Source organism: Sminthopsis crassicaudata, chromosome 1 (assembly GCF_048593235.1).
Source record: "Sminthopsis crassicaudata isolate SCR6 chromosome 1, ASM4859323v1, whole genome shotgun sequence".
In the NCBI taxonomy this organism is placed as follows: domain Eukaryota; kingdom Metazoa; phylum Chordata; class Mammalia; order Dasyuromorphia; family Dasyuridae; genus Sminthopsis; species Sminthopsis crassicaudata.
Genome location: NC_133617.1, coordinates 282,798,125 through 282,811,488, shown reverse-complemented (window position 1 = coordinate 282,811,488; position 13,364 = coordinate 282,798,125). Strand labels below are relative to the sequence as shown.

At 32.7% G+C, this 13,364-nt stretch overlaps 1 protein-coding gene across 1 annotated transcript in view; it reads right to left on the bottom strand.

The window, feature by feature from the left end:
• GDAP1 (ganglioside induced differentiation associated protein 1) overlaps nt 1-11,592 on the bottom strand; it is a 38,660-nt gene extending 27,068 nt beyond the window's left edge. Inside the window, exons 1-2 of the mRNA XM_074278908.1 lie at nt 11,398-11,592; nt 10,379-10,571 (exon numbers count right to left, since the gene is read on the bottom strand). Coding sequence (XP_074135009.1) covers nt 10,379-10,571; nt 11,398-11,511 — 307 coding nt within the window. The 5' untranslated portion in view covers nt 11,512-11,592. The remainder of the gene's footprint in view (nt 1-10,378; nt 10,572-11,397) is intronic.
• Nucleotides 11,593-13,364: the final 1,772 nt, after the last annotated feature.

The following is a 13,364-nucleotide window of genomic DNA, read 5'->3' as shown; positions in this document are numbered from 1 at the left end:
AAAAAGTAATTGGAAACTGAATAATCTCATCTTAAAGAATGACTGGGTGAAACAGAAAATTATAGAAACAATTAATAATTTCATCCAAGATAATGACAATGATGAGGCATCATACCAAAATCTGTGGGATGCAGCTAAAGCAGTAATAAGGGGAAATTATATATCTTTAGAGGCTTATTTGAAGAAAATAGAGAAAGAGAAAATTAACGAATTGGACCTGCAACTTAAAAAGCTAGAAAAAGACCAAATTAAAAACCCCCAAACAAAAATTAAACTTGAAATACAAAAATTAAAAGGAGAAATCAATAATATTGAAAGTAAAAAAACTATTGAATTAATAAATAAAACCAAGAGTTGGTTTTATGAAAAAGCCAATAAAATAGATAAACCTTTGGTAAATCTGATCAGAAAAAGGAAATAGGAAAATCAAATTGTTAGTCTTACAAACGAAAAGGGGGATCTTTCCACCAATGAAGAGGAAATTAGAGAAATAATGAGTTACTTTGCCCAACTTTATGCCAATAAATTTGATAACTTAAGTGAAATGGATGACTTTCTCCAAAAATATAGGGTTCCTGGATTAACAGAGGAGGAGACAAATTGCTTAAATAGTCCCATTTCAGAAAAAGAAATAGAACAAGCTATTAATCAACTCCCCAAGAAAAAATCCCCAGGACCAGATGGATTTACATGTGAATTCTACCAAACATTTAAAGAACAATTAGCCCCAATGCTATATAAACTATTTGAAAAAATAGGGGATAAAGGAGTCCTACCAAACTCCTTTTATGACACAGACATGGTACTGATACCTAAACCAGGTCAATCGAAAACTGAGAAAGAAAATTATAGACCAATTTCCTTAATGAATATTAATGCTAAAATCTTAAATAAGATATTAGCAAAAAGACTTCAGAAAATCATCCCCAGGATAATACACTATGATCAAGTAGGATTCATACCAGGAATGCAGGGCTGGTTTAATATTAAGAAAACTATTAGTATAATTGACCATATTAATAATCAAATTAATAAAAACCATATGATCATCTCAATAGATGCAGAAAATGAAACAATAGATTTGACAAAATGCAACATCCATTCCTACTAAAAATGCTTGAGAGTATAAGAATAAATGGACTATTCCTTAGAATAATCAGGAGCATATATTTAAGACCTTCAGTAAGCATAATATGCAATAGAAATAAACTGCAACCTTTCCCAGTAAGATCAGGAGTGAAACAAGGTTGCCAATATCACCATTACTATTCAATATTGTGTTAGAAATGTTAGCCTCGGCAATAAGAGCCGAGAAAGAGATTCAAGGAATTAAAGGAGGAAATGAGGAAATCAAACTATCATTCTTTGCACATGACATGATGGTATACTTAGAGAACCCCAAAGACTCTGCTAAAAAGCTATTAGAAATAATTCATAATTTTAGCAAAGTGGCAGGATACAAAATAAATCCACATAAATCCTCAGCATTTTTATATATCACCAACAAAATGCAACAGCAAGAGATACAAAGAGAAATTCCATTCCAAACAAATGTTTAGAGTATAAAGTATTTGGGAATCCATCTACCAAAGAATAGTCAGGAATTATATGAGCAAAATTACAAAACACTTGCCACAAAAATAGTCAGATTTAAATAATTGGAAAGACATTCAGTGCTCTAGGATAGGTCGAGCGAATATAATAAAGATGACAATACTCCCCAAACTAATCTATTTATTTAGTGCTATACCAATCAGACTCCCAAGAAACTATTTCAATGACCTAGAAAAAATAACAACAAAATTCATATGGAAGAATAAAAGGTCGAGAATTGCAAGGGAACTAATGAAAAAAAACTCAGAGGAAGGTGGTCTAAGTGTACCTGATCTAAAGCTATATTATATAGCAGCAGTCACCAAAACCATTTGGTATTGGCTAAGAAATAGACCGGTAGATCAGTGGAACAGATTAGATACAAAGGACAAAAAAGGGTACATCTATAGCAATCTAATCTTTGACAAACCCAAAGATACCAACATTAGGGATAAAAATTCATTATTTGGAAAAAACTGTTGGGAAAACTGGAAATTAGTATGGCAGAAATTAGATATGGATCCACACTTAACACCATATACCAAGATAAGATCAAAATGGGTCCATGACTTAGGCATAAAGAATGAGATAATAAATAGATTAGAGAAACAGAGAATAGTCTACCTCTCAGACCTGTGGAGGAGGAAGGAATTTATGACCAGAGGAGAACTAGAAATCATTATTGATCACAAAATAGAAGATTTTGATTATATCAAACTAAAAAGTTTCTGTACAAACAATACTAATGCAAACAAGATTAGAAGGGAAGTAACAAATTGGGAAAATATTTTTAAAGTTAAAGGTTCTGACAAAGGTCTCATTTCCAAAATATATAGAGAACTGACTCTAATTTATAAGAAATCAAACCATTCTCCAATTGATACAGACAATTGAACAGACAATTCTCAGATGATGAAATTGAAACTATTTCCACTCATATGAAAGAGTGTTCCAAATCACTACTGATCAGAGAAATGCAAATTAAGACAACTCTGAGATACCACTACACACCTGTCAGATTGGCTAAGATGACAGGAACAAATAATGATGAATGTTGGAGGGGATGTGGGAAAACTGGGATACTAATACATTGTTGGTGTAGTTGTGAAAGAATCCAGCCATTCTGGAGAGCAATTTGGAACTATGCCCAAAAAGTTATCAAACTGTGCATACCCTTTGATCCAGCATTGCTGCTATTGGGCTTATATCCCAAAGAAATACTAAAGAGTGGAAAGGGACTTGTATGTGCCAAAATATTTGGGGCAGCTCTTTTTGTAGTGGCTAGAAACTGGAAGATGAATGGATGTCCATCAATTGGAGAATGGTTGGGTAAATTATGGTATATGAAGGTTATGGAATATTATTGCTCTGTAAGAAATGACCAGCAGGAGGAATACAGAGAGGCTTGGGGAGACTTACATCAACTGATGCTGAGTGAAATGAATAGAACCAGAAGATTGCTGTACACTTCAATGTTGTATGAAAATGTATTCTGATGGAAGTGGATATCTTCAACATAAAGAAGATCCAACTCACTTCCAGTTGATCAATGATGGACAGAAATAACTACACCCAGAGAAGGAACACTGGGAAGTGAATGTAAATTGTTAGCACTACTGTCTATCTACCCAGGTTACTTATACCTTTGGAATCTAATACTTAATGTGCAACAAGAAAATGGTATTTACACACATATATTGTATCTAGGTTATATTGTAACATATGTAAAATGTATGGGATTGCCTGTCATCAAGGGGAGGGAGTAGAGGGAGGAAGGGGATAATATGGAAAAATGAATACAAGGGATAATATAAAAAAATTACTCATGCATATATACTGTGAAAAAAATTATAAATAAAAAAAGACATTCACAATTTTCCTGTCCTGTATTTTAAATTCAAAAATGAACATGTCACTTCTCCCAAAAGTTCCCACAATTTCCATATAATTACTGCATGGCTTTATAGTAAAAGGAAAACCAAAATCAATTTTTTTTCTTATTGACTTATATCTCCTCTTCATTTAAAAGATGAAATTATCATTAAAGCAAGTCAAGCTTTCATTAGCTGCTTTACCTTTCAAAAGAAAAATAACTCCAGACTTTATTGAGATAATTGAAGTATATCATCCTTATTTCTCATACCTCTACACCAGGCTGTTCATTTATTTTATAAACTCTGCATGAGTTCCTATTTTCATACATATGTTCTATAGTATAGCAGCATTATAACATTGTTTCTATTTCTGTTTCCATTTGCATCTTTTAAATGCTCTCTGTCATTCATCTTGGCTCTGTTTTCTGAATTTACTTATATAATTATCTCAATATGTAATACCATATAGTGCTACTTCAGCCAACTCCCTTTTACCTCTTCCATTTTTTTGAATGTGGTATTTCCTTTCAGAACTATAGAACTATATTCAGATTTTTAGGTCTCATTTGACCATATCAAAATGGTTTAGATGAGTTCCAATTTGCCTCTTCAAATAAGGATATTTAATTGCTTGCTACACATAGGAGAATCTGTATATATAGATATTTAAGACCATGTTTTAGTTTTGGTTTTGGTTTTATTACTGATTCCTTTCTTGTATTTTATCTCTGATGGACTTATGAATGTCTCTATTTACTGTTATTTCTATATTGTAGCTCTTCTTTATCATATTTAGCTTCATAAATACGTGTAGTTTTCTCTTTTCCCTCTTTCTTTTCAATTTAAAACTCTTTTGATTAGATTTTTGAGCTCAAGGCAAATATTTTCTTGCCAGTCCTTATTAGATCCATTTTATCCTAGGTCAGGAATCTATTATTCTTATATTTATGTCATAATTCAGAACTGTAAATCCTATTCTCAGACCTCTTAGCTGATTACTTCCCAAATATGCCTTTTTCTTCTAAATTCCTTGCCTTCAGCAATTAAAACCATCATTTATACAGTTAAGCCCTTTTTATTCTATATTTCAAAATCTTTCTAGACAATTTTGATTAATGACTCTTGATTTCAAAATTAGTCTAGATGCCTTTTTTCCAATATCATTTTGATCATATAAATCTCCAAAAGTGAGGAATATTCACATTAGAGGTACCAAAGTAAATAGTGGTTACAAAGACTGAGCTTTAGAGGAATGACTCTTGTCCATTAAAGAACTGAAGCTATAAGGCAACACCTCAATATCATACTAATTAGGATATCAGAAAAGGAATAAATGAAAGAATTTAGATACAAGGAATCAATTATAAGAAGCAAAGTATAAGGTCAGAATGGAATCATTTGTATACATTGTATAGCCAATAAGCTGCTGACATAGGGATTTCCTAAATCTCTCCAATGTGTAATTGGTTCCAGAATCTGATGTGAAATTGAACCTACAGGGGGAAAATATTTTGTTCCAGCCTCAAAATTTAAAGGGATAAAGAAACGAGAGTTGAAGCAAACCACTGTAACGTTTTTATTCAAAGGTCCGAAATTTGCAACCGTCTATAATATTATTTTAAACTCATAAATAAATAACACTGAAGAAAATAACTGAACAAAATAATCATCACCAGATCCACAAACTTGACCTGCAGGAGCTAGTCAATGCAATAAATTATTGGAACGGAACTTGAATTCAGTCTCAAAAACTTACAATTTTCTCATCTTCAAAATGAGGATAATAATAGCATCTGCTTCAGAAGGTCATTTTAAGGATCAAATGAGATAATATATGTAAGGTGTTTAGCACAATGACTTACACATAATAGGTGCCATATAAATTTTAGCTGCTATTACTTGTTTATCTATTTATTATTATTTGGGAATGGGCAAAGTAGGACAGAAAATTAGATGGTAGAAGCATAAATTGAAAACAGAAAGAAGTGACACAACAATAGAAACTAGAAACTATGAAGAAAAATCCAATTATATAAATCAAAAACCCTCCACACATTATTGTTACTCCTAATTCTGTGTCTAAAAAGAAATGTTAATTCTTATTTCATGTGACTTTTCAAGCACTCTAATAACACCGTATCTCACCTTAGTTTTCTCTTCCCCAAGCTAAATATCACAATTTTATTCAGCCATTTCTCATATGGCATTAATTGAAGATCTTTCCTCAGCCATATTGCCATATAGGACCCAGATAGGAACACAGTGCTTCAGGTTTAATTTGATCTTGCCAGCATACAAGGGAACTGCCCAAGACTGCATTTATTGCTTTCTATGTCACTCTATCGAATCTAGTGATATCAAGTTTGTGGTACATAAAATCCTTAGAACTTTTTAATACAAATTACTATCTAGTAATACATTGTTTTAATATCTGAAATTTGGGTTTTTTCAAAAATCCATATGAACAATGTTTTCCTATTAAATTTCATCTTATTAGATTTAGTCCAAAGTTCTAGTCTGTTAAAACATTTTAAAATATTACCTACCAAACAAAATGTTAGCTACATCTCTTAGCTCATACCATCTGACATTATAATAAGCATACACTATGCCTTCATTCATGTAATTCATTAAAAATGTGAAATAGCCCAGAACAAAAAAACAAACATCCCTTGGACACTTTAATATAGATTTGATTTATATTACTCAATTAATAACTACTCTTTGAATCATTTTTCAGCACAGTTTTAATCCACATCACTGACCTATGGTCTAACTAGCATCTCCCTCAAGAAATTCAAATTGCTAGAGGAGCATAGGATAGTTTAGCTCTCAAACCTGTGGAAGAGGAATGAATTTATGTCCAAAGAAGAACTAGAGATCATTATTGATCACAAAATAGAAAATTTTGTTTATATCAAATTGAAAGGATTTTGTACAAACAAAACTAATGCAGATAAGATTAGAAAGGAAACAACAAACTGGGAAAACATTTTTACAGTCAGAGATTCTGATAAAGGCTTCATTTTCAAAATATATAGAGAATTGACTCTAATTTATAAGAAACCAGGCCATTCTCCAATTGATAAATGGTCAAAGGATATGAACAGACAATTCTCAGACAAAGAAATTATAGCTATTTCTAGCCATATGAAAAGATGCTCCAAGTCATTATTAATCAGAGAAATGCAAATTAAGGCAACTCTGAGATACCACTACACACCTGTCAGATTGACTAGAATGACAGGGAAAAATAATGTGCAATGTTGGAGGGGATGTGGGAAAGCAGGGACACTAATACATTGTTGGTGGAATTGTGAATACATCCAGCCATTCTGGAGAGCAATTTGGAACTATGCTCAAAAAGTTATCAAACTGTGCATACCCTTTGACCCAGCAGTGTTACTACTGGGCTTATATCCCAAGAGATTTTAAAGAAGAGAAAAAGATCTGTATGTGCAAGAATGTTTGTGGCAGCCTTCTTTGTAGTGGCCAGAAACTGGAAACTGAGTGGATGCCCATCAATTGGAGAATGGCTGAATAAATTGTGGTATATGAATATTATGGAATATTATTGTTCTGTAAGAAATGACCAACAGGATGATTTCAGAAAGGCCTGGAGAGACTTACATGAACTGATGCTGAGTAAAATGAGCAGGACCAAGAGATCATTATATACTTCAACAACAATGCTATATGATGATCAATTCTTATGGACATGACCCTCAACAATGAAATGAACCAAATCAGTTCCAATAGAGCAATAATGAATTGAACCAGCTATACCCAGAGAAAGAACTCTGGGAGCTATGAACCACTACATAGAATTCCCAATCCCTCTTTTTGTCTGCTTGCATTTTTTATTTCCTTCACAGGCTAATTGTATACTATTTCAAAGTCTGATTCTTTTTGTACAGCAAAATAACTATTTGGACATGTATACATTTAATTTATACTTTAACGTATTTAACATGTATTGGTCAACCTGCCATCTGGGGGTAAGGGGAAGAAGAGGAAAATTGGAACAAAAGGTTTGGCAATTGTCAATGCTGTAAAATTACCCATGCCTATATCTGGTAAATAAAAAGCTATAATAATAAAAAGAAACAATAAAAAAAAAAGAAATTCAAATTGCTCAAAATAATTAGCCTTGTCCAACAAGCATCTTGAAGTTGAAAATATTGTAGTAGAATTTTCTGAGTTAAAGAAAAATTAATAAATTCTCTTCAGATAATATTGTATCAGTGAGAATACTAGGATCCAGTACTGATGTGGATCCCCCAGCTTTTATATTTATACTGAATGATTGATAAATTCAGGTACAGTAGTTTGCCACTTTTCTGATTGGGCCTGACTTAAGCCAGTCCTCTGGTGATTTTAGGTTTTATATTGGAACAAAATAAGATAATAAAAAAGCCATTCAACAGTTAACAAAAAGGCTCTTGGCACAGATAAGTGGTGATAGAGCACCAGCCCTGAAGTCAGGAGGATCTGAGTTCAAGTCTATCTCAGACACTTAACACTTTCCAGCTGTGTGATCCTAGGCAAATCACTTAATCCCAATTGCCTCAGCAAAAAAAAAAAAAAAAAAAAAAAAAGGCTCTTTACTTAGCTATTGCAGGAGAATAGTTAACAAAAATGGCCTCAGGGCGGCTAAGTGGCACAGTAGATAGAGCACCAGCCCTGAAGTCAGGAGGATGTGAGTTTAAATGTGGCCTCAGACACTTAACACTTCCTAGCTGTGTGACCCTGGGCAAGTCACTTAACCCCAAGTGCCTCAGCCAAAAAAGAAAAAGAAAAAGAAAAAAAGAAAAGAAAAGAAAAAGAAAGAAAGAAAGAAAAATGGCCTCAAGAACATGCCTGAGTAAACCATAATTTTCAACCCTTCAACCCTCAGAGAACTACTTGAGTTCTTCTGTTGCTGCTTTATACTCAGGTGACATAGAAATGATTTCAAGCTTCTAAGATTTTAGTACTCTAATTCAATCCATTCTCAAGTATGGTTTCAATACATTACAAGGAAAAATTATCTTACTTTTTACCATGGGTTGTGGTTAGGATATTGTTCCTTCTATAACTACTTTCTTTCTTTTAGGTTATTTGGGAGAAGGATGATTTTAAAAGTAGCCTCTCATTAGAGGAATGGAAAAGAGAGTTCTCTGAAGGGACTGAGCACCTATAGCAAAGGTAGGATGCTGGCCGATTTCTTATCTACCTCTCTGACTTTATACACATTCAACTCCCAGAAAAGCATCTTGTTTCTAATAACTTCAGATGTTCCCTGATCTAATATTATTAAATTACCTATGTCATTTTGTCAATTTCATGTCACTTCCCTACCTTCTTTCTGACTTCAGGGGCATTATCTCCTCTGGTATTCACTGAAAAACTATGTGGTATTTTGGGAAACAGAATTAGAAAATCGCCAAAGATAGCAAAACATGGAAATAATCAATGTTGGAGGGGACATGCTAAGATATGTATACTACTATTCTGTTGATTGAGCTGTGACTTATTCCAACAATTCTGGGAAACAATTTGGAATTATATTTTCAAAAGTCAGTAAAAGATGCTCATATCCTTTGACCTTCAGGTCCCATAGTTAGACAAAGAAATAAAAGAGAAATAAAGGTCTCATATACACCAAAATAGTCATCTAAGTGCTTTCTGTGGTATCAAAAAATGTTAACAACTAAGAGATAACTAAACAAATTATACTGATATATAAAAAACCATTATTGCACCATGAGAATTGACCTATGAATGAAGAATTCAGAGAAGCAGAAGATATATGAACTACTGCATAATGAAGTAAGCATACTTAGGGGAAATATATATACATAACTATATGAAAGGACAGAAAAGACAAAATTAAACTCAATTCTGTATAATTATAATGACCAAGCTTATGCCTAGAAAATAGTAGATAAAATTCATATTTCTCCCTTCATTACAAAACTGAGAGGACAGTATTGGTATAGAAACCATTAGACACAATAAGTGTGTTGTTAAGTTTTGTTGAATTGTTTTTTTTTCCTCTTTATTTTTAATCTTTATTACAAAAAATGGATTTTAGGGTAAGAGAAGCAACATATATATTTGAAAATAAATGAGATATGGAAATAAAGTCATCTATTAAAAGTGAGATAATACATATTAAATGAAGAATTTTTTAAGGAAAAAAAGAAATAGTCTTGAAATCCTCTAGCCAATCCTCTTACAAAATTGTGTAATAATGTTGAGGACAACATATTTTGATGTCCATCTCCTCAAAGCATTCTTATCCTTACTTCAGAAAAAGAAAAAAAAAAAGAATTTCTGTTGTCTTCTGAAGAAAAAAAAAGGTAGGGGATAAATGCTTTTCAGAACTATCAATGTTCCCAAATTTAAAAGCAGAACATATTTTTTTCACTATATTAAAATTTCATCTCTCCCTCTAACTATTTTTTTCTTCTAAGATATACCTTCTTGGGATATATTAGCTAGGAAAATAATCACCACTTCATTGTAAATGAAGAGGTTGAGTTTTCCCTATTATATATTACATTTAGAAGTGAAAAAAATGGCTTTTATTTCTATTACTATATTATCTTAACAAATAAGACAAATTTACTTATGGTTCTCTTCCAAAATTTTATATTATTTGAAGAATTTGTCAAAATGGATTTAAATGGAAAGAAATTCAATGAAAAGTACCTAGCATATAGCAGATGCTTAATAAATGTTTGTTAAATGGTTTATAATCAAAAATTTAAGGGCTTAATTTATATGAATAAAACAAAATGGAGACACATTGAGATAAAACTTATAATATTTGCTACTGAATCTATTGATGTATACTTATAGAAATGGAAAATATACAATTGTACTAAAATCAAAACTAAAGAAATCACAAATAGCCTTAACATTACCATCCACAAAAGTCTGTTCAAGATAATCAATGATCTGAGTTGCCTCACAAAGAATGTTTTCCCCGTGGATGAGGACAGGCACTTCTCCAGAAGAGTTCAAACGCATAAACCATGGTTCGTTGTGTTCACTCAGGGGCAGACTTACATCATGTTCCTCACACTTCAATTTCTTTTCAGCAATTACTAAGCGCACCTGAAAAAGTTCACATTGGTTATAAAAGTGTGTTTATTCTAGATTCAATTACTTCTCTTGATTCTACTAAGCTTCTTCTGGATCCCTCAGTGAGTCATATCCTTTTAATTGCTACCTATAGATCCAAGGACTGTGGGGAAACTACTAACAAAAGTTACATTTCTTGTTTTTATAACAGAGTTTTCACAGAGCCAAGTTTTCAAAGAATCTGTCTACTTATTCTAAAGCCCTATTTTATACTATAATTTGATGCAGCAACGTTTTATGAAGCACTTCCTGTATACAAAGCACTTTCAAAAGCAAAAGCAAAAATGGAAATTCCTTCAAGGAGTATATGCACTCTAACCCTGCAACAAACACTGATTCCATTTGGACAAGCCTAACATATTGCCAAGAACCTGAAACTTGGATAAATAATCCTGTATGAGGCTAAGGAGGAGAAGCAGAGTGGGAGGAGATGACATTTGTTTGAGCAAGATTATAATTGTTTTAATAAAAAGGTAAAGTGGTTTCTTTGACTCTTTTCTTCCAACTCTCTATTTCATATTACTGCTCCTAAAAAAAGATCAGGCTTTCAAGGCCTACAAATCTACTCTGCCTTTGTCGCATTCTGATTATGGCTGGATAGGGCACACCCACTTCATTCCTTGAGTTGATTTTTCTTCTCTCCTATCCACAGGACCAATAAAAGCCCAAGCTGGAGTGGCAGAGGCAGGTGATGAGCGCCTCTTCCAGTCAAGGTGGACTAGCCTAACTGAGAAACCCAAGGGAGCTGTCCCGGTGCTGAAACCCAATCCTCGGTACCACGGCCTCCCCGAACATTTACCTTTTGGGAACTAAAGGAATGAGTCCAGTGGTAAAGAATTAGCTTAATCTCTGAGTCGGATTCCCCTTTAGTCTGCAACACATCATCTGCTTGTTCATCTTTCTTCAGAGCCATTTCTGAGTGTGTTTATCTCTCTTCTTTCACCCACACTGCTCCGCGCTTTGTCCTTTTTTATTGATTCCTCCCAGGGAAGAAAAAAGTGAGTTCTTGCTTTCGAATAGCCTACTGGGAGCTGTAGTTTTTTTGCCTGTGAACTGCAAAAGCTACCTGTTTTCTGTAAACCTGAAGAAACAGAATACTACATAGGAGGGTGAGGAGCTAACAATTTTGTTACTGAACAGTTTATCAAATTTAGCTAAATCTATAGTTTTTCAAGTGTGGATTTAAGCATAAAGACCATAAGACAAAACTAATAACAATCATTGCAAATTTCCCTGTCAGTTGAGAAAATACTCCGCAGGCAAAAGTTTTCCTCTTGGCTTGCAGCTACTGATAATTGGTAAGTTTCTGTTCACTTGCAAAGAAACTAGCTGAAAGGAAGTGGAAGAATGAAGTTTCATCTTGGGCCACTAAGGAGCTCTAGTATTTTTTTTTATATGTAAAAAATCTATTTTGAAGCAAAAAGTATGTGCAATTCACATGAGGAACTGTTTTGCCTGAAATACTATCTTGTTGTCTTAGGTTTGATTTTTGTTTTATTTTGGTTTGGTTTGGTTTGGTTAGCAACTGTTTTTTTTTTTTCACAGTTTTCACAAACATCTTGCCCATTATTTTTCTTAACATCTCTATAAAAAAACATAACATTGAGGAAATGCTTTATATTATTGGTATTTTACTCAGGAAAAATACAGCAACTATCTGGTCTCTTATTTGTACTTACCAATCCTGAATCTATTATGTACATCATCAAGAATCAAATTGATTTTATTTACAAATATAATATTTCTAGTTCACCTGGCCTTCATTTCTCCATCCATGATATGAGCACTGTCATAGGTATAGATAATTTCTTTCTAATTTTTTCTAATAAATTGCTATCATATTTGTATTTTTACTTTCTAAATATTTCCTATTCATCTAATTTTTTTCTTAGAATTTTCACCAATTTATTGTCCTGAATTTTAATGTTATTATAGTTTTTAAATGAAATTAAAAGCATGAAAGGCATGAAACTTTTTGTCTAATTGACAAAGAGCCAACTACAAGGTTAGAAATCATAATTTCAAGCTCTGCCTCTGAAACTTATTGGCTTTATGATTCTGGGAAAGTCATTTAATAACTGCTTAGTACCTCCCAAGTAATTCTCCAAAACTACTAGTTGCACAGTACATGTCCTTTTGTATTAAACTGGGAGTTTCCTCATTGGAAATTCCCTACCCCAATGAATAATGATGATGATGATAATAATAATAATGATGATGATGATGATGATGATGATGATGATGATGATGATGATGATGATGATAGCTAGCAATTGTATAGCATTTTAAGGTTGGAAAAGCACCTCACACATATTATCTCATTTAATTCTCCCAACCTACCCTGTAAGACAGATGATACTGTTGCATTTTACAGATAAGATAGATGAGGCTCAGAGTCACAAGCCAGTAACTCACAAAGGCAAAACTTGAATTCAGTTGTTCCTGCCTCAAAGTCCAACACTTTGAGAATCATGCCATCTTAGCTATGAAATAACAAATTTGATTCAAAAGGAAAACTAATTTTTGCATGTTGTCTAATGGTTTTATCCCATTTTATTTGCTATTATCAATGTCTTATTTTACTATCAGTTTTTATTTTAGAAATGCTTATTAGTTCATTCATTCAATAAATATTAATTGTATAATACAAGATGACATGAGTTTTGATATCTTTCTATGAGATTAATTCCAGCTCTAAAATCCTAGTAACATATTAAATAACCTCTTAAGAGGAAACATTTAATTAATTCACACAATAACTATGAT